This window comes from Ctenopharyngodon idella, chromosome 16 (assembly GCF_019924925.1).
Source record: "Ctenopharyngodon idella isolate HZGC_01 chromosome 16, HZGC01, whole genome shotgun sequence".
Classification (NCBI taxonomy): Eukaryota; Metazoa; Chordata; class Actinopteri; order Cypriniformes; family Xenocyprididae; genus Ctenopharyngodon; species Ctenopharyngodon idella.
In genome coordinates this window covers 31420466-31443047 of record NC_067235.1, presented here as the reverse complement: position 1 = coordinate 31443047, position 22582 = coordinate 31420466, and the positions used below count along the sequence as shown (strand labels likewise).

The window sequence follows — 22582 nt, the reverse complement described above, 5'->3', positions numbered from 1 at the left end:
TTTTATTACAAAATGGGACTTTTATTTATCCTCCAGAGGTCATTTCCTGTTATTAGTAGCTGACTGTCGTTAGATTCCCGCTGCCGTATTGACACGTCACGAAGGTCAGGAACGAACTGATGGAAAAATGGCGACCACCTACAACACCTTCAATTTGTGAGTATTAATTTACTCCTCTGATGCTCATTGATTACTGATTATCGATAAGGTTAATCGAAAAGAGATCAGTGGTCATCTTTGATCTATAAAGTCTGTAAATAGTCTCAGGAAGCAGCAGTGACTTGCATGTTCAGTGAACTACAGGCTCCCTGTCTGTGCCTGTGGCTGTGTCTCAAAACCTAGTGAGCTGTCTACATAGACAACATTTTTGGGCAGCATTCTAGTGAAGTGCTTGTCTAGACAGCATACAAAGGCATTATTATTCCTCAAAATGTTAGTAAGTGGACAGCTCGTTTTGTTTTGCTGGTCATCAATCATGGTGATCAGATTCCAGTCCATTCATATCAAAAATCAATTCATTTAAACTAAAAATGTGAAACTATATTGTTTTATTGATGGTCAGCAATAGATTACTTGAACCTTTTAGCAATTCGGCTACCTCATTTTGTTGTTGTAGTAGTAGTAGTAGTAGTAGTAGTAGTTGTTGTAGTTGTTGTTGTTGTTGATGATGAAGCGGATGCCAACATATTACAGAAATTAAATAACGAACCATATCAAGAAATAAATCCAAGCAGCATACAAGTGAGTGTTACACCCTGTTTCTTAAAGGGTTAGTTCACCCAAAAATGAAAATAATGTCATTTATTTCTCACCCTCATGCCGTTCCACACCCGTAAGACCTTCGTTCATCTTCGGAACACAAATTAAGATATTTTTGATGAAATCCGATGGCTCAGTGAGGCCTGCATAGGGAGCAATGACATTTCCTCTCTCAAGATCCATAAAGGTACTAAAAACATATTTAAATCAGTTCATGTGAGTACAGTTCAATGTTAATATTATAAAGCGACGAGAATATTTTTGGTGCGCCAACAAAACAAAATAACGACTTATATAGTGTTGGCCGATTTCAAAACACTGCTTCATGAAGCTTCGGAGCGTTATGAATCTTTTGTGTCGAATCAGCGGTTCGGAGCGCCAGAGTCACGTGATTTCAGCAGTTTGGCGGTTTGACACGCGAATCATGATTTGACACAAAAGATTCATAACGCCCCGAAGCTTAATGAAACAGTGTTTTGAAATCGGCCATCACTATATAAGTTGTTATTTTGTTTTTTTGGCGCACCAAAAATATTCTCGTCGCTTTATAATATTAATATTGAACCACTGTACTCACATGAACTGATTTAAATATGTTTTTAGTACATTAATGGATCTTGAGAGAGGAAATGTCATTGCTGGCTATGCCTCACTGAGCCATCGGATTTCAACAAAAATATCTTAATTTGCGTTCCGAAGATGAACGAAGGTCTTACGGGTGTGGAACGACATGAGGGCGAGTAATTAATGACAGAATTTTCATTTTTGGGTGAACTGGATTTTACTACATTGTGCATTAAGTCTGATAATCTTCACTTTCCTCTCCATTCACAGGCACACGGCCCCTGAGAAGTTCTACATCGAAGCCTGTGATGATGGTGTTGGAGACGTCCTCGCCATTGACAGGGTGTCCACAGAAATGACCCTGACAGGTACAAAAGAGAACTGGACGGTTGAAATGCAAATTTTGCTTCTGTAGCATAGAACTGATAAATGGACAGACAATATCTGTATCTGTACACACTGAAGGCTTTATCTGCTGATAAGTAACTTGCCTTATTTTATGAGGGTGTTTATTGCATAAATGTTTTGAGTTGAAAGCTCTTTTGAGGTCACAGAAGCATTTGAATGAATTATGTGTTTCCAGAGTCATTCCTTAGTTAAATATCAGCAGAATTTTCATCCCAAATTAGGATGCAAATGAAAAGTCATATTTGGAAAATGGTTAGAAGTAGATCGTAATTCATTCTGCAGGGGTGTCAATAGTTCACAGCTAAATATCTAACATTGTCTGACAAATATTCAGTATCATATAATATAGTTTTGAAAAATGTCATTATTTAACATATTAAATAATATTAAAATTATGTATTTTAGTTATAATAATATAATAATTATTACTATTTTTATATATATATATATATATATATATATATATATATATATATTTTTTTATGATTATTTAATATAATATATAATTATAATTTTTTGGTAACACTTTACAATAAGTTTCATTAGTTAAACATTAGTTAATGTATTAACTAACATGAACTAACCATGAGCAATACGTTTGTTACTGTATTTACTAACCTTCGTTAACGTTAGTTAATGAAAATACAGTTGTTCTTTGTTTGTTCGTGTTAGTTCACAGTGCATTAACTAATGTTAACAAGATTTTAATAATGTATTAGTAAATGTTGAAATTAACATTAGCAAAGATTAATAAATGCTGTAGAAGTGCAGGTCATTATTAGTTCATGTTAACTAATGAACCTTATTGTAAAGTTACTAATTTTTTCTATAATATAATTAAAAAAACACTGATGCAGACATATAACCTTAATATTCTGTCTTCTGTTCTCTTTCAGTGAGGAAGGACGTCCCTCCTTCAGCAGTGACACGACCAATATGTGGCATCATGGGAACCATACGGCTGGTGGCAGGTACGATCTCTGTCAGGACGGCCTCCTTCATGTTGTCCTTATGTTTTAATGGTTTGACTTTCATGAGTTGGACAAAAACATGAGTGTGATATTAATTAATGAGCGTGAATTTGAATTAAATTGGTCACAAAAGTTCAGTATTGTCTAAACAATTAACAGCCAATAAAAGCAGATTTTATCTCACAGCACTAAAAATGTCATATATATATATATATATATATATACACATACAGTAAAACCAAAAATTATTCAGACATTTTTGATATTTTTGATATATTTTTTAGGGATGCACCGATGTGTCAATTTACAACCATCGGCATATCGGCTGTAGTAGGAAAAAGGCAGATATAACAAACCGATGCTTTATAAACTGCATGAAGGCACTGAGCTGTATAATGACTGTTGCGTAATCCTAGCGCTGCTGTCTGTGCTTTAATGCTAATCAAATAACAAAAGATCGCACACTATTCTTGACTAAATAACTTTTGTAACTTTAATAAGTATAGCAGACCCCATCTGAATGATGACCAAAACTTTACTGATGTTTTATAAAGTTTATTGCGTCCGTTTTCACTCCAAACAAATCACCACAAAAGCTAAACATTACAGAGCACAAGAAGTGCGCATTAAACTCTCTCTCTCTCCATTGCATTATCATCAACATACAGCGAATTACTCAAAACACTTATTACAACTAACAGTTAACAAATACATACATATCTTATGCCTTTTCGGGGGATGCTTAATAAACGAACAAACTTTAAATCTGTATATATATAATTTATACAGTGAAGAATATGCAGTGCTATTTTACATTTGTTTACTTTATTTCTGTGACTGAAAACTTTTAAACCTACCTAAAAAGCACTGTTTATTTCATATGTATCTTTGTTCTGTTGTCTTTATGTAGGCCTGCTGAATGTTAAATGGATCAAATCCATGTTCATTAAAAATTATTTGATGATGCAGCAATAAACCTGCTAGTATATTTTAATGCAGGTGTTTTTGAACTTTGCTTATTTAAAACATGATAAATACTATCTATTTTGATGACAAAATTTTAAATAAGAGGGCAAGTGACAAATATCGGTATCGACCAATAATTGTTTGTATCTGTATCGGCCCCCAAAAAATCATATCGGTGCATCCCTAATATTTTTATTAGTGGGTGCAGGACACTATAGTTCATTTATGTAAGTGAGGATAGCAAAATAAAGTAAACTGTGACATATTATAACCAAAAATTCTTCATACAGTGGATTACCAGTAAAATTTATACAAATTTGGAACCAAAAATTATTCAGACACTTTGACCTGACCATGTTTTGCTTAAGTGTTATCTGACATAATTAGGATTATTTTTTTCTGACACAGTTGAGATCTTGTCATATTTTATTACCATTTTTTTAAACTACAGTGAATAAACTGTAATAATGCATGGAATGTTCAAGGTGTCTAAATAAATTTTGGTTTGACTGTGTATATATAGTGAAATCTCATTTTGACTCTAAATTGATTAGGTATTGATGTTCGGCTCCATTTTGAATTGTTTGAGGTAAATTAGAGCATTCTGGGAAATACAGTTTTCTTCCACCAATTCCCATACAATAAAAGATCATTTAATCATTATAATAAAACAAAACATTGCAAATATTGTATTCTGTTGACTATTTATTCAATGTTCAATATCTGTTAAATCTATTACATTTTTATTAATGTGATTTTAAACATTTATTTTTAACATCATATGAAGTTTTTGTTTCATACTGGCAAATGTATTAAAAACTATAGCTACAGCAGTTACATTTCAATTTCCTTAGTTTAAATCATAACTCCACTTCCTGATTACTACCTTAATTCATATTTAATTCAAGGAATTGAATTGGAATTTAAAATGGGTATCACTTTACAGTAACACTTTATTAGTTAACATTAGTTAACTACATTAGTTAACATGAACTAAGAATGAACTTCTTTAACCTTTGTTAATCTTTGTTAATGTTAAATTCACCATTTAATAATAACGTTATTAAAAGCATTAACATTAGTTAATGCACTGTGAACTAACATGAACAAACAATGAACAATTAGATTTTTACTAACATAAAGAAAGATTAATAACTGCTTTAAAATATATTGCTCATTGTTCGTTAATGTTAGCTAATGCATGTATTAATGAGAATTTACTGTAAAGTGTTACCTTAAACTGCATTCTGAGCTCTGAATGATGCTGAGCCCTGCTCTCTCTGTTTTTTTTTTTGTTTTTTTTTTGTTTTTTTCAGGCACGTATCTCATCGTCATTACAAAGAAGAAGAAAGTGGGTGACCTGTTTGGCCACACGGTCTGGAAGGCGGCTGAGTTTGACATCATTTCCTACAAGAAAACGGTTCTGCATCTGACTGATAATCAGGTCGGTTTGTTCGCTGAATGTTTATGGTGTCACCGCAGGGAGTTGTTATTTTGACTGGATGTTTGCCCTCAGTATTTATGGGACATTTTAGCATCTCTTTATTTAAACAGAACCAAACCACGATCTTGAACCATTGAATGCTTCAAAATGTATTTTGAGCTGAGATATTTTTGTTTTGCTTTAAAATTGGAGCGTGCATACTTTGGTTGGCTTTTCTCAAGAAAAGTTGTCCAAGTCACATTTTTCCACAACAATAAAAAAAACAAACATGATATTAAATTAATAAAATGCAAAATGTGTTCTTTAAACAGGCTCCTTTTTCTTTAAGCAAAATCATATTTAATGACGTGTGACCATGTTCTCAACAGGTTTTGTGAGATTCACTGTTTTACAGTTTAGTGTGTCAAATAAATCAACCAAAATTCACTAGAGAAACAATGTGACATTGACATTGTTTTGGAGAAGTCACACTTTTGTGGCTTTAAAGGTGAAGTATATGTTTATGTTAAAGTACATTAGTATCTCATTCATGTGTTTATCTCCCCCAAAAGGGTAAACATTGAGTAAATTAACGTAAAATGACCAGAATGACTACACAAATATGCTGTTCACACCATTAAGAGACCCATTCACACATCAGCACCAAAATACCAGTAAATTCTGTAATGTCAGTCATTGGAAATGATCTTTAAACGCTACGCTGTTGTCTTCATTCCCACTTGAGGAGAAGCTTTTTCTATTATTTTCTGTCTGTTCAATTTGACAACATTTTTTGACTTCTGAGTGACAGACGTAAGGGGATGATCACACAGAACGAGTTTTTGCTCTTAAAAAACATGAGTTTGAGTTGGGGGAGGCACAACACAAGGTTGTAATTCCACTAGCTGCCACTAGTGTCGCAGAAACTACATACTTCATCTTTAACACCATTTTGTGGTTTCAATGTTAATATTTTCTTGGTTAAGGTGTGTTTATGTTGTTGCTTTTAGTCAGCAGAAATAAAAACACTATTCAAGTACGTTGTGCTGCTTTCTCAAAATATACCTGGATGCAGCCTAATAAGTCTAATTGAAACTAATAATATTTCTATGGATCTTCCAGATGCAAGACAACAAAGCCTTCCTGTCCATGATCAACAGCGTCCTGAATACAGATGGTTTCTACTTTGCCACGGACTATGACCTGACGCACACGCTACAGCGCCTGGCCAACACCAGCCCAGAGTTTCAGGAGATGACCTTACTGGAGCGGGTGAGAGAGATGCTTTGTTCCAACATTTACATGCACATTTATTCATTTAGCAGACGCTTTAATCCAAAGTGGCATACAAATGAGGAATACACCAAGCAATTCATTATAAAGGGGACCTTTTGTAAAGTCTTGGTTTTGTTTTTGGGTTCTACTTGAAAGATTTTCATGCTTGAATGTTCAATAAATACATTATTTTCCCCATATTTGACATTGTTGCAGCTCCTCTCTTCCCAGTCTGTCAGTAAAGCTCTGTTTAGTTCCTGTCTCTATGAAGCCCCTCCTTCTGAAAAGAGCAGTGAGCTCTGATTAACGTTGGATAATGCATTAACTAACATTAAATAACAATGAGCATTACATTTGTTACAGCATTTATTGATCGTTGTTTATGTTAGCTCAGGTCCGTTAAATAATATTTACAGATACAACTAATTTTAATTATGTATTAGTAAATGTTGAATTCAACCTTTCATTTCATTGTTAGTTCATGCTAATTAATGTAGTTAACTAAAGTTAACAAATTAAACCTTTATTGTAAAGTGTTACCGTTTTTATTTCATGTTTTTCTTGACCTCTGGTATGAGGTATGACAGGTGAAACTGTTATTATAGCCTCATATTATTGTTTTATACAGGCGGATCAGAGATTCGTGTGGAACGGTCACCTTCTCAGAGAATTCATGGCACAGCCTGAGGTAAACGCAAGATTGTTTTAGGTCGAGCTACTATTTTAGGAGTAACTCATTTAGACATTGTGTTGAATTCTGCAAGAAACGCCACATGTTTCTGGGCCTGATTATATGTAGAAAAATCTTTATCTAAAGAAGGAATTAATGTTTCCTGGTTCTTTTTGACGCTTTTTGTTTTCTCTTACAGCTACACAAATTCGTCTACCCGGTTGTTCACGGCTGTATCCTTTAACCAGACAAACATTGTCATCTCTGACACATTTCAGACCACATCGATGTGCAATTTTGGGCCTTTAATGTTTTGCGTATATGAACACTGTTGCAGTGCTTCTAACATCTTCATATGTCATTGTCCGAACACTCTCAGTTAGATATATTGTCCTTAATCTCTGCTCTCAGTCATCACTATGAAGTCATGCTGTATCAACGGTAAAATCTTTGACTGGATCATTGTTTCTAGGAGGAGCTGCTTCCGCGCTGGTGTCCGCTACTACGTCAGAGGTAACGCTTGTGCGATTTGAGATGGTGGCTGTTTTTGCTTCATATGCTACTAAACTCTCTCTTCCTCTTCCAGGTATCGACTCTGAGGGTCATGCAGCCAACTTTGTCGAGACAGAACAGATTGTTCAGTATAATGGAGGAAAAGCGTCATTTGTTCAGGTAAGCCTTTGAAATGTAAGCATCCAAATATCAGTTTTCATGCTGTTATGCGGATCCATTTACTGAGGAAATACATTTTTCACATTTCTGCCAATATGGGAACTTTCCAGTCGTCTCTCTGATGGTTCAACCGGTAAATCAACTAGTTTTTGTCAATAAAGAAGCAATGCGATAGTCAAGAAAACGACATGTGAAAATCCTGATCTTGTTCCTCAAAAAGTTGTCTAGGTCACATTTTACCCCAACAATGAAAAACAAAATAATATTATATAAATAAATTGCAAAATATGTTCTTTAAAAGGCTTCTTTTTCTTTAAGCAGGATAATATTTTTATGATTTTAGGGTGATATTTGACATGTTCTTGATGGGTTTTGTGAGTTTTACTTTTTTTTACAGTTTTAGCTTGTCAAATAAATCAACCAAACTTCACTAGAGAAACACTGTAATATTGTTTTTAAGAAGTCACACTTGTAAAAGTCACACTTTTGTAGCTTTAAAATGGTTTTGTGGTGTTAATGTTTATATTTTCTAGGTTAAACAGATGCATGTATGTTGCATAAAAATTTTATTGATTTTAGTCAGGAATTATGTTTTTCACATTTCTTCCAAGACAAAAACTTTCCAGTCAGCTCTCTGATGTTTCAGTCAGGAAATTAAACAGTTTTTGTTGATAAAGTGGTGATATGTTAGTCAAGGAAACTGCGATTTTCATGAAAATTTTGTTCCTCATTAATTTGTCAACTTGTGAGTGGAGTACAATATAATGAAAACTGTTCCAATCAAACTGAAATGATCAGGAATATTGTTAAAATTAAAATTCTGTAGAAAAATGGGATAGGAATGGGATCCAAATCCATTTTTTTAATTTAATTTACTACCATGTAAGAGGGAAATGTAGTAGCACACTGATCTGCCTGTCGTCTGTCTCTCCTCGTGTCTTTGCGCAATGATGCATTTAAAAGTTAATGACAAAACGTATCTTTATAAAAGTTTTCAGTGCTGTTGCAGGTGAAATATAATGTGGATAACATTAAATAAATGTTTTTTCATCAGTTTAGTTAGTGATTATTAATCACTCAAACCACTTTATCTAAATTTCTCTACTTGAAGGGTTAGTTCACCCAAAAATGAAAATAATGTCATTTATTACTAACCCTCATGCCGTTCCACACGCATAAGACCTTCGTTCATCTTCAGAACACAAATTAAGATATTTTTGATAAAATCCGATGTCTCAGTGAGGCCTGCATTCACAGCAATGGTACTTACTCTCTCAAGATCCATAAAGGTACTAAAAACATATTTAAAACCGTTCATGTGAGTTCAGTGGTTCAACCTTAATATTATAAAGCGACGAGAATACTTTTTGTGTGCCAAAAAAACACAAAAAACACTTTTCAACAATATAGTGATGGGCCGATTTTAAAACACTGCTTCGGAGCTTTACGAATCGAATCAGTGATTTGGAGCGCCAAAATTACGTGATTTCAGCAGTTTGATAGGAGATCCGAATCACTGATTCAATTCGTAAAGCTCCGAAGCAGTGTTTTGAAATTTAATCAAAATATCTTAATTTGTGTTCTGATGATGAACGAAGGTCTTATGGGAGTAGACCTTCGACATGAGGGTGAGTAATAAATGACATTATTTTCATTTTTGGGTGAACTAACCCTTTAACTGTCGGTCTTGCGCATCTGACATGTTTGTAGTTTTTTTAATTCATTTTTGTAGTTCTAATCGAAACCTCATCCAACGCGCAATGGGTTGTGGGCAATATTAGCCGTTAGAGAGTGCATGGATCTAACCAGAAAAAGGAGACCATCTGTGTCTCTTTGGAATACTTATTTCAACATACTACTACTATTATTTGAGACTCACTAATTCTAATTTCAGATTCTATTTAGGACAGATAGTATGTGAATTGTGACACAGACTTTGTGTTTTGTGAACATCTTCATCTTCCAAACATATTTTCTTCATCCAGTGTAGTTTCAGTGGACTGTGTATACTGAGCTCTTAATGTTGCTCTACATGGTACATTAAACTGTTTTATTTCAAACTATCAAGAACATTTTTTTTTTTAATGATATGATCCCTTTATATAAACTTTTAGAAACCATTAATTAAGAATGAAGCCATGATCTTTATGGTATCACTCCTAAATTTCCGTCTTTCGGGTTGATTCTCAAGGGTACAAAGGCAAACAGCATCTGTGGGCAGCGGAGATGAATGTCATGTGGTTTGATGGATCATGAACCACAGATATCAAATAAATACGTGCTTGTTTTTGATCTGTGAATCCATGAATAGATGTGCAGTCGTACAACGTCATACTTTGCACAAAAAAAAAAAAAAAAAAAAAAAACGGATTCAGACCCTGAGGTTTCCTTTTCCCACAGTCGGGAGAGGAAACTTACTGGAATGTTGCTCGGTTCTTGTTTATTTTTCATGCATTTGTCTCCATTCTGAATACAGGTTGCTATTTTTCAATGTCATTTGAGGAGCGAGAATCCTAACATCTCTTGTAACACAAAGTTGTCTCTTTTTTTAGATATCTGCTAATGAATGAATGACTAATCAAGTAAATTTCCTTAATCTTTGTCCACAGACTCGAGGCTCCATCCCGTTCTACTGGTCTCAGAGACCCAACCTCAAATACAAACCAAAACCACAGATCAGCAAAAGCATCAATCACGTGAGATGCTTTCTTTACTTTTCTTTTTGTTTTGTTTGAGGGTCAGTGTCGAATAAAGATGTGTTCATGATGGTTTGATATGGTTTTGAACATCTGGTGATATCACTTTATAATAAGGTCTCATTTTTTTGTATTAGTGATGCATTGGCTTATGGCTAATATAAACAAAACAAATAGTGAGCAATTTATTAATCTTTGTTAATGTTAGTTCATGCAAACTAATGTAGTGAACTAATGTTAGCAAATTAAACCTTATTGAAAAGTGACTAAACATTTATTTTATATAAAATATTTTATCAAATCAAATCCAAATCAAAGCTATATATCTAAACAAGTTGTGTTCCAGATTTGAAGTTGAGATTACAAAAATTTAAGTTCCCATGAGATTTTGTTTAGGCGCTGTACCGAAAATATCCACCAAATGTCACCCACAGTCCATTGAAATTTTTTTGATGCATTCTCCTGTAACATATTTATAAATTTCTATCCAAATATCACTTCTACCACAAAACAATCACCAAATATGGAACCTTGAGAGTCAGACCTGTCTGATGATATGTGTTTTGTCAAGAAAAGGTTTTTGTTTAGAAAAAGTTTTAAATATAAAGTAGTTAAAATAAAATTTGTAATATGAAACCTGACACCGCCCACTAGGGGAGGAGCCTGCTAAAAGAATTTAGAGTACTCTTTCCATGGTAACACAACATCCAATTTCAAAATGGGTTTTCACAGGGTAAGGTAAGCAGGTAAACAGGTAAGCTTTCGAATGATACCTGATTTATGATGATTACTAAAATATGTGATATGCACTAAATAAAAAGAGCGGCAAGCATCCCGGTTGCGGGACGGTGATAATTAAGGGGTTAAAGAAATAATAATAAAACCTGTTATGGTCTTGGGATGCGTAGACATTTTGTATTTTAAACTTCACAAAAAAAACAAAAAAAAAAACATTTTATTACGAAAACTTGTGTGTATGTATGAGAGAGAGAGAGAGAGAGAAATAGTGTTAAATACTAGTTAGATAACTATGTTCTATTTTTAAATGTTTAAGAAATGTGTCAAGACATGTATTTAAAATTGATTAGCTTATAATAATCAATCTTCCGTTATTATGTGTCTTCATTTGTGTACCGCTTCTCTCTCACAGCTGGATGGTTTTCAGAGACATTTTGACTCTCAGATCATCACATACGGCAAACAAGTGATTCTGAATCTGGTATGTTTCCCTGTATTTGCTCCATTCACACTGAGGTGTCGCTCCCAGGCTGGAAATATCTCATTAAGATCTGTTTTTATTCTCCAGGTCAATCAGAAAGGCTCAGAAAAGCCACTGGAACAGGCCTTTGAAAAGATGGTGGGCAGTTTGGGCAATGGCATGATCAAGTGAGTGAGTTGATGGGAAAATTTCATAAAGTACTGATGATACTAATACGCAAATGGTGAACTCACAGACTGTGTTCTTCCGCAGGTACATCGCGTTTGACTTTCACAAGGAGTGCAGCCGTATGAGGTGGCATCGCCTGCAGATCCTGGTGGACATGGTGGCAGAAATGCAGGATGAGTTCGGGTATGTGGTGTTTGCATGCTAAAAGTGATTGTTATCTGTTGGTCCTGGGCGTAATCTGAATGCTCTTGTTTATTTTTTCAATAGCTACTTCCTGGTGGATTCAGATGGGACGGTCCAAATGCAGCAGGACGGGACGTTCCGAAGCAATTGCATGGACTGTTTGGACCGAACCAACGTCATCCAGAGTCTGCTGGCCCGTCGCTCGCTGCAGTCACAGTTAGAGGTGTGTGTGACGAGACAATTTATTATAATCTATGGGAGCGTCATTGGGCCAAAATTCACATTGAATTAGGGGTGTGTGATATCACGATTATATATAGCGAATATCACCAAAATATGGAAATATATTTGAGAAATTTTAGCTGTATTGCCCAGCCCTACGTAAAAGATTAGTCATTATTTGTGGTCCGATGGGAAAGACGGTACAGAGACTGTTTGAATTGTGTGTAATGTCTGCTAAAAGATAATTTTTTCAGTTTATAGGAGTACACAAACATATAGATGAGCTTTTAGTTCCTGTTTGTTAGCTGTGAGGTTACCACATATTTTATGTCTTGTTTATATGTAGAGGATGGGAGTTTTACATGTGGGGCAACGGATTGAAGATCAGGCAGATTTTGAAAAAATATACAAGAATGGTAAGCAAACACTAACACTGATATTCAATAGTCTGGTTGTGTGAGACTCTCTCATTCATACCCTTTCTGTTCTTTATCTGCAGCATGGGCAGATAACGCCAATGCGTGTGCCAAACAGTACGCTGGCACAGGAGCCCTGAAGACTGATTTCACACGGTAAGCGGGACCATCTTCCGCTCTGCTTGTGTTTGAGAGTAAATGTTTCATTGGATTGCAGAATATGATTGGTTCTCTGTGTCCTCAGGACGGGAAAGAGAACCCAGTGGGGTTTGCTGATGGACGGATGGAACTCCATGATCAGATACTACAAGAACAACTTCTCAGATGGGTTCAGACAGGTGAGCATCACATGGACAAACCAGTGTTCCTTAATTTGTCTTAAACAATAATGAAATAATACTCTAAATAAGAAACTTAAAACTGACAGTAGGTGGCGGTAAATGTCTAAATGAGTAAGTTGAGTCATTCATTCATTCGATTCGTTCAAAAAGCTGATTCATTCAGGAATGAAGTAAATGGCTCTCTTTATGAATGGGCCATTGAATCACCCGATTGATTCGCTCAAAACCCGGATTCATTCAGAAATGAAACACCGCTGTGGGTTGTTCGGAGACACACAACAGCTCTGCTCTGGCTTTAGGTAATATTTTCGTTGGCAAAATTGAGCAAAAACAGGCAGTATTATGTCTAAAATACAACACAATATTAACTTATTTATTGAACTGTTGTTTAAAATCAATATCACATTTGCTATTCTGGACAAAAACAGCACTTGTGTGATATTGCTTAACTATATCATATGATATAAATATGAAACAAAAACTCATAAGGGCATTTCTGCCCTGATATCTTGAATTTTAGGGGCATATAACTGCATTTTATAGGCTTCATCACGCAGTAAGTTTTTGCCCTGCTTCATGTTCATCTTCAATCAACTGTATGAAATGTAAGATGAACTGCGTAGGTCTGGGGCAGGTGCGTTAAATGCGTTAATATTTTTAACACGTTATTTTTTTCCCCATAACTAATTAATTAAATTAACACGTTTGACAGCCCTAATTATTACATTATTATTGAAATACTAGTGTTTCAATAATTTAACAATTTACCAATACATTTCCATGTTTAAAAAAAAAATAAAGATTTTAAAGATTGATTGTTTTCATTTTAAAATAATTATTTTAATAATAAATAATAATTATTATTATTATTTATTATTATTCTTATTATTCATAATAAATAAAAATAATTATTTATTTTAATTATTACATTTTTTTTATTGTAATTTTTTTAATTAATTATTATTTTTATTTTATTTTATATGTAATTAATTTTTAATTAAGTGTTTTGTTTTCATTTGTTTTTATTTTAAAATTGCGTATTTTATTTGACATTTTTATGATTTAATTAAAACACTTGTCTAGGGAATAAAATCAGTCACAAAGGCACTAAAATAGAAAGTCATGTGTTGTGTGTTTAATTTCTTTGCTGTGGGTCTGTAGATGAAGAATGCAGGAGCCCTGATATGGAGGTTCATGCTGTGAATAATATTTGTTTTCTCCAGGACTCCATTGACCTGTTCTTGGGGAACTATGCTGTGGAAGAGGCGGATATAAACACTCCTCTACATGAGCCCAAAGACTGGAAGTTCCTCACGGTAAGAACAAGATTAGAGAGAAACCAGGGCCAGATTAATGTATCATTGTGTCCCTGGACACACTGTCCTACGGCCTTCTTGTCTGGGACATCTTTGGCCATTTAGCAGCATCTCTCATTTTCAGCAGCAGAATACAGCAGAATTGTACGCAGGATCTTTTTTTTTTTTTACAATCCACTCAGACTCCAGTTTTGAGTGTCACGCCCACATCTCAACATCCAATCAACAACTGACAGATAGAACCAAGACCCCACCCTAATTTTATTTCCTTTCAATAATCCATTACACTACGATGTACTTCACAATTTGGAAAAAAATATCTGTCACTACTGTCGTTTCTTCTTGACTTTAAACATTTTGAATCAGTATTAATTTTGGCATTGATATGGAGATTGAGACTAAAAGTGTCAAAAGGCTGAAAATTATTACAATCAGCGTTAACATTTTTTTCCCCTCTCTTTCAGCTGCCAATCATCATGGTGGTTGCTTTCTCAATGTGCATCATATGTCTCCTTATGGCTGGTAAGACACTGATTATGTTTTTATTACATTAGAATGAGCCATTTCTATCTACATACACCACGGGTCCCTTTACATGTTAAGTCGCCATTTTGCGGCGGCATGTTTCTATAGTAGCCCTAAACGGACAAACACTCTACAAAACGCATTTGCTTGACTGGCTACTCTCTTCTGTGTCAGATGACGACTTATTTGTCCTGTGTTGGCCACCGTAGCTTCTCTATATTGCATTTCGCAACCTCACCACTAGATGCCGCTAAAATTTACACACTGCACCTTTAAGGCACGACACTAAAGGCAAAACCATGTTTTTTTTTCATGCACTTGTCAATGGAAGAATAATGGGAAGGAAACATTCTAAATACACATTAAAATGTTTATTTTTTGCACTTAATCTATTTGCGTCTGTAGATTTCAATGACAATACATATCTTTTATTCTTTTCTTAAAAAGCAGCTTTACATACACCAATCTTTACAGTTTTATTCCTATCTTTATTCTGAAGGCTTCTTCATATATCATTAACCTGATATATATATATATATAATATATATATATATATATATATATATATATATATATATATATATATATAATATATATACACACATAACATTTTATTCCTAAAAACATGATGAAAATGTATTTGTTTTCTGGCTGTTGACAGTATATTCTGATTTATGGTGTAATAAAAAGAGATATCCATAATATAATATCAAATATTTGATTCTGGGTTTATCCAATGTTAAGATTTCTGTTCTGGAAATACATGCAAATATGTGCTTATTTAATTAGATAATGCCTCATTTGCATATTTAAACATAACATTTAAGAAAATTTGTAATATAAAAAATGTTTGCAATTCTTATTATAATTAATCAACTGTGGAAGCATGGTGATATGTATTAGTAAAATTTTTTTTTTTTTACTATATTCACCCCTAATGTCTTGCCTTAATATTAATATTCTAATATTTTAATTAACATTAGTGCCTGTGGAAACGGTTACTCATTCTCACTGTATTACCCAGGCGACACCTGGACGGAGACTCTGGCGTACGTGTTGTTCTGGGGCTCGGCGAGTGTTGTGACCGGCGGCGTGATCCTCTTCAACGGCCGGGACTTCGTCGACGCGCCCAAACTGGTACAGAAGGAGAAGATGGACTGAACCTGCGTGTGTGGGAAGCAGCTTGGTCCCACCGAGTCTTCATCCTCCTCCTCCTCCTCATCCTCAGTCCTGTCTTACTCTCAGCTTCACCGGGCCTGGAGCCTGTACTGACGCCACACGGCGAGGAGGAAGAGGACGAAGGCCGGGGGCCGGACGGGACCGAACGCGCATGGACGCACCCGCTGCTCTCCACACGGGAATCGTATCACGCGGGACCATCTCACAGAGATCCCATAATTCCATCTGCATATAGGCAGCTTTACAGGAGCAACGCTGGAAAATCAAGCACCTTATACTCGACCATGAGGTTCTCGGCCCCGTCCTCGTGGTTCACACGTCCCGAAGGCGTTTTTCATAGACACCCGTGTCTAAACGCACACGCCTGCCGATATCCCACCGGCTCTCATAAGTCGCAGCTCTCGGACTGTTTGTGTAAAACCAAACGCATTTGTATCGCATCTGCCGTCACCTCAAAATCATTGTCTTGTTTTCTAATAAAGATATGTACACAATAAGATATATTGATATCACTTTACAATAAGGTTTAACTACATTAGTTAACATGAACTAACAATGATTAGATTTTATCAATCTTGGTCAATGTTAATTTCAACATTTACTAATACATTATTAAAATCAAAAGTTGTATATGTTAACATTATAGTTAATGCACTGTGAACTAACATGAACAAACAATGAACAACTATATTTTTACAGAATAACATCAACTAAGATAATAAATACTTCAAAAATATATTGTTCACTTAGTTCATGTTAACTAATGTAAACAAATTAATGTTCTGTAATACAATAAGGTTCTGTATGTTAGCATTGGCTAATGCCATAGCTAGCATGAACAAATGATGAACAATACATTTACAGCATTTATTATTTCTGCATATACATTTTAATATACATATGCATTTTTAAAGTTAACTGATATATTATGAATGAACAACATGAATTAACATTTATTCTATTATTTTCAACCTGTAAAAATGTTAATTTTTAGTTGATGAAACTTTGATGTAAACAAACTGAAACTTGTTGTAAGCTTTGATCTCGGCAAATATATCTTTCTCTAAATGATTTATTTAAATTGTAATAGTTTTTTCTTGTTTTAAGTAAGAAAATATGATAGCTTGTTTCCGCCACAGAATAAAAAAAAAAGACAATTGCGACTTTTTATCTCGCAATTCCGACTTTTTTTCTCTGAATTATAAACTCGTAATTTTGACTTTTTTCTCAGAATTGTGAGATATAGTCACAATTGCAAGTTTTAAAGTCAGAATTGCGTGATATAAAGTCACAATTACGTGTTTTTAAAGTCAGAATTGTGAGTTATAGTCACAATTCCGTGATATAAAGTCAGAATTGCTTGATATAAAGTCAGAATTGTTATGTAAAGTCAGAATTGCGAGATATAAACTAAATTTTTACTTTTTTCTCAGAATTGCGATATAAAGTCGCAATTGTGAGTTATAAAGTCAGAATTGCGAGTTTTAAAGTCAGAATTGTGTTATAAAGTCAGATTTGCAAGATATAAACTCACAATTTTGACTTTTTCCTCAGAATTGCGATATAAAGTCGCAATTGTGAGTTATAAAGTCAGAAATTCGTTACATAAAGTCAGTATTGCAAGATATAAACTCACAATTTTGACTTTTTTCTCAGAATTGTGAGTTTTAAAGTCACAATTGCGAGTTATAAAGTCAGAATTGTGAGATATAAACTCGCAATTGACTTTTTTTTTCTCAGAATTGCAGAATGTAAATTAGCAATTGTGAGAAAAAAAGTCGAAATTACCTTTTTTATTTTTTATTCAGTGGCGGAAACGAGCTTCCGTAAGAAAATGTTTGAAGCGAGAAAAAAACATTACAAAAATCAATGTAATTTTTTAAAAACATCTTAATATCTTCAATTATATATTTAATTCTGCATTACACGTTATTTAAATTTTTTGTTCTTGAGAGTGCTTAAATTTATTTATTTAATTTCATTTTTTTTTACTGGAAAACAAGACAAACATAGCGATTTGCATTGCGGCAGCTGCATGTCTCAGCATTTTGTAGTGAATTCGAGCATTTGAGACGGACCCAGAGTTCATGTGCGGTTAAAAGGACTCGTTTTATCCTCGCCTTCAATATCATGGTCTTCCTCAGTCAGAGTTTTGGGAGCCTTTACAAATGAACTGTTTATTAAAGTGATTCGAGGCATTCTGTGGAGCTTAATGAACTGATTCTGTTCGTAATCAAAACTGATTCATATGAATCTTTACTTGGGACCAGCGTCTCATTGGCCAAAGGAGTTTACAGCAGGATCGTCCCATCACTGAACCGCTGTGCCATATCTGTGTTTCTTTCATGAGTCTGCGGAGGATTGATGCCTTATGTTTGCTGTGCTCTTCATTTGATCCCTCTGTATCTTCACTGCAGGACGTTCTTCTCATGTCTGGCACCTGCTTATCGGAGAATGTTAAAATGATGTGTATTATTGTTATTAAAGTTATTATCATGATGCTCTTGTGTCGGGAAGTTTCGGTTCTAAAGGGAAAAGAGCGTCCCGAGCACAAGCTGTCCTTGGAAAGCTTCAGCACTGACGGATGTTGCAAAAAATGCATTACAAAATTACAAACTGTTGAAGATCTGTTGAGGACTGTGTTCAGTTTGCTCGCTTCATGTCACTCACACTAGTTTTATCTGCATTGACTGGAACATGTTTGCATGACATTCCTGGTAGGAATTTCAAAAAGTGCGTTGCTTTGAACGAGCTCAAATTGAATGGGAATAACAGGCTCAAAATGCCACAGCAGATCAGCCGAAACAAGAGTGCAAACCGTGACCCGTGTGCATGTCTGCAGGGGTTCGTCCAATTAACAGCATTTTCTCCACATGAACTCCATGGCCAGTCAACTTCAATCTTACTGCATTGAAAAAGTTCATCTGCAAATGATCAACTCTGTCAAGTCGTTCCAAACTTGCATAACACAAATGAGACGTTCAGTACATTCATGCTGTTTTTGCTGTTTTCATAGCGATAATTCATTGTGAACATTTCTGTCAATCTGCAAAAATGATCATTTTATAAATCATTAATATGATTCATGAGTCCAAGTCTTTTGAAGTCATACGATGATGTGTGTGAGAAACAGACTGAATTTAAAGGGTTAGTTCACCCCAAAATGAAATTTCTGTCATTTATTACTCACCCTCATGTCATTCCACACACGTAAGACTTTCGTTCATCTTCAGAACACAAATTAAGATATTTTTGATGAAATCTGTGAGATTTCTGGCCTCTGATAGACTGCAACGTTATTACCACTTTCAAGGCCCAGAAAGGTATTAAAGACATATAAAATAGTCAACGTGACTACAGTGGTTCAACCTTAATTTTATGAGGCGATGGGAATACTTTTTGTGCGTAAAAAAACAAATAACCGGCCAAAAATGAGTCGTTGTTCTGACGTAGAGCCTGGAAGCGCTGCACTGTCTACATCGTAAACAGCATAGGAGACTTTTTTGTTGACTAAAGTTTAGTTTTTGTGCACAAAAAGTATTCTTGTTGCTTCATAACATTAAGGTTGAACCACTGTAGTCACATGAACTGTTTTAAATATGTCTTTAGTACCTTTCTGGCCCTTGAAAGTAATAACGTTGCGGTCTATCAGAGGCCAGAAAGCTCTCGGATTTCATCAGAAATATCTTAATTTGTCAGTCAAAGATGAACGAAGGGTTCAGGGTAGTTCATTAATTACTCACCCTCATGTCGTTCCAAACCTGCAAGACCTTCGTTCATCTTTAGAACACAAATTAAGATATTTTTGATGAAATCCGTGTTTTTTTGTTTTTTTTTATATCTCCCATAGAAAGCAACAAAACTACCACATTCAAGGTCCAGAGAAGTCCAGAGAAACTTTGATAAAACAGTTCATGTGACTACAGTGGTTCAACCTTTATGTTATGAAGCGGCGAGAATACTTTTTGTGCGCTAAAACAAAAGTAATGACTTTATTCAACAATTTTTCCTCTTCCTTGTCAGTACACAGTTGGTCGGCGCAGTGAACGCAGTGCAGCGCTTCCATGTTTACATCCGAATGCTGGCTCAGTATTGGCCAATGCCTGTTCACTTCATAACATTAAGGTTGAACCACTGTAGTCACGTTGACTATTTTAACGATGTCTTTACTACCTTTCTGGGTGGTAAGTGGTAATAACGTTGCACTCCATTGGAGGCCAGAAATCTCTCGGATTTCATCAGAAATATCTTAATTTGTGTTCTGAAGATGAATGAAGGTCTTACGGGTGTGGAACGACATGAGGGTGAGTAATTAATGACAAATTTCATTTGTCCCAAGTTAGATTCCGCTGAATAATGTTTTTCTCAGAAATATCACGTATTGCTTATGCCTTTTCATGTTGACTTTAATGAGCAGGTTTTAATGCCATGGCTAAGACACAATATGAAACATATGCATTTGTTTGAATATTACACACAACTATAAATCTAGAAATTTATTTCAAATAACTGATTTTTGTTTAGTGATGATGTGCTTCATACTGGCACAGCCTTTGATTACTTGAACATATAGTTTCCATACATTTTCAAAGACCATAAAGCTAAAAGTAAATAAATATTACAGAAAAGGCTACAAAAATATCAAATATAAAAAGAGACAGTGAATCAAAAGAGCTTATATTAAACATTAAACTACACAAGTATACAAATTCAAGACTATAACCTTCTTTGATATGATTCTGTGCAACTCTTTCTTTCTTAAATGCTGGCAAACATGATATTGATAAAGACCAGAAAAACAGTTCATCAGGACTTCAACTCAGTTGAGCCCACCAAAATACATTTTGGCAAGAAATGTAGGACATGAAGATTATTATCAATAATTCACTGATATTCCTCAGAATATAGATATTTCATTTCTCCAAATACGCCACAGCTCAAGTCATTCAAACAAGTCGAACATGTTCTCTCTCTGTATATATATATCTATATATCTATAGTGCTGTCAAACGATTAATCACATCCAAAATAAGTTTGTTTACATAATGTGTATATTTATTATGTATATACATCTAAACATACACATACATGTATACATTTAAGAACTATTTACATGTACAGTATCTCACAGAAGTGAGTACACCCCTCACATTTTTGTAAATATTTTATTATATCTTTTCATGTGACAACAGTGAAGAAATGACACTTTGCTACAATGTAAAGTAGTGAGTGTACAGCTTGTATAACAGTGTAAATTTGCTTTCCCCTCAAAATAACTCAACACACAGCCATTAATGTCTAAACCGCTGGCCACAAAAGTGAGTACACCCCTAAGTGCAAATGTCCAAATTGGGCCCAATTAGCCATTTTCTCTCCCCGGTGTCATGTGACTCGTTAGTGTTACAAGGTCTCAGGTGTGAATGGGGAGCAGGTATGTTAAATTTGGTGTTATCGCTCTCACTCTCTCATACTGGTCACTGGAAGTTCAACATGGCACCTCATGGCAAAGAACCCTCTGAGGATCTGAAAAAAAGAATTGTTGCTCTACATAAAGATGGCGTAGGCTATAAGAAGATTGCCAAGACCCTGAAACTGAGCTGCAGCACGGTGGCCAAGACCATACAGCGGTTTAACAGGACAGGTTCCACTCAGAACAGGCCTCGCCATGGTCGACCAAAGAAGTTGAGTGCATGTGCTCAGCGTCATATCCAGAGGTTGTGTTTGGGAAGTAGACGTATGAGTGCTGCCAGCATTGCTGCAGAGGTTGAAGGGGTGAGGGGTCAGCCTGTCAGTGCTCAGATCATATGCCGCACACTGCATCATATTGGTCTGCATGGCTGTCGTCCCAGAAGGAAGTTTCTTCTAAAGATGATGCACAAGAAAGCTCGCAAACAGATTGCTGAAGACAAGCAGACTAAGCACATGGATTACTGGAACCATGTCCTGTGGTCTGACGAGACCAAGATAAACTTATTTGGTTCAGATGGTGTCAAGCGTGTGTAGCGGCAACCAGGTGAGGAGTACAAAGACAAGTGTGTCTTGTCTACAGTCAAGCATGGTGGTGGGAGTGTCATGGTCTGGGGCTGCATGAGTGCTGCCGGCACTGGGGAGCTACAGTTCATTGAGGGAACCATGAATGCCAACATGTACTGTGACATACTGAAGCAGAGCATGATCCCCTCCCTTCAGAGACTGGGCCGCAGGGCAGTATTCCAACATAACGACCCCAAACACACCTCCAAGACGACCACTGCCTTGCTAAAGAAGCTGAGGGTACCTAAACCCTATTGAGCATCTGTGGGACATCCTCAAACGGAAGGTGGAAGAGGACTCCAGTGGCAACCTGTGAGGCTCTGGTGAACTCCATGCTCAAGAGGGTTAAGGCAGTGCTGGAAAATAATTATGGCCACACAAAATATTGACACCTTGGGCCCAATTTGGACATTTTCACTTAAGGGTGTACTCACTTTTGTGGCCAGCGGTTTAGACATTAATGGCTGTGTGTTATTTTGAGCAAAAAGTGTCAAAGTGTCACTTCTTCAGTGTTGTCACATGAAAAGATATAATAAAATATTTACAAAAATGTGAGGGGTGTACTCACTTCTGTGA

General features: G+C 35.3%; 1 protein-coding gene across 2 annotated transcripts; it reads left to right on the top strand.

Moving 5' to 3' along the window:
* The first annotated feature begins 23 nt into the window (after nt 1-23).
* On the top strand, nt 24-19055 carry sacm1lb (SAC1 like phosphatidylinositide phosphatase b). Of its 2 annotated transcripts, XM_051865224.1 has the most exons (20): nt 24-156; nt 1594-1691; nt 2628-2702; nt 4985-5112; nt 6214-6363; nt 6995-7054; nt 7236-7269; nt 7448-7549; nt 7623-7708; nt 10318-10404; nt 11555-11623; nt 11711-11790; nt 11876-11974; nt 12059-12197; nt 12543-12612; nt 12696-12768; nt 12857-12950; nt 14177-14269; nt 14734-14791; nt 15819-19055. In XM_051865224.1, the coding sequence occupies exons 1-20, from the start codon at nt 128-130 to the stop codon at nt 15953-15955; spliced, it is 1761 nt and encodes a 586-aa protein (XP_051721184.1). In that variant the 5' UTR covers nt 24-127; the 3' UTR covers nt 15956-19055. The 2 variants fall into 2 exon arrangements, with proteins under 2 accessions (XP_051721184.1, XP_051721183.1); XM_051865223.1 differs by having other exon boundaries at nt 11555-11790.
* Nucleotides 19056-22582: the final 3527 nt, after the last annotated feature.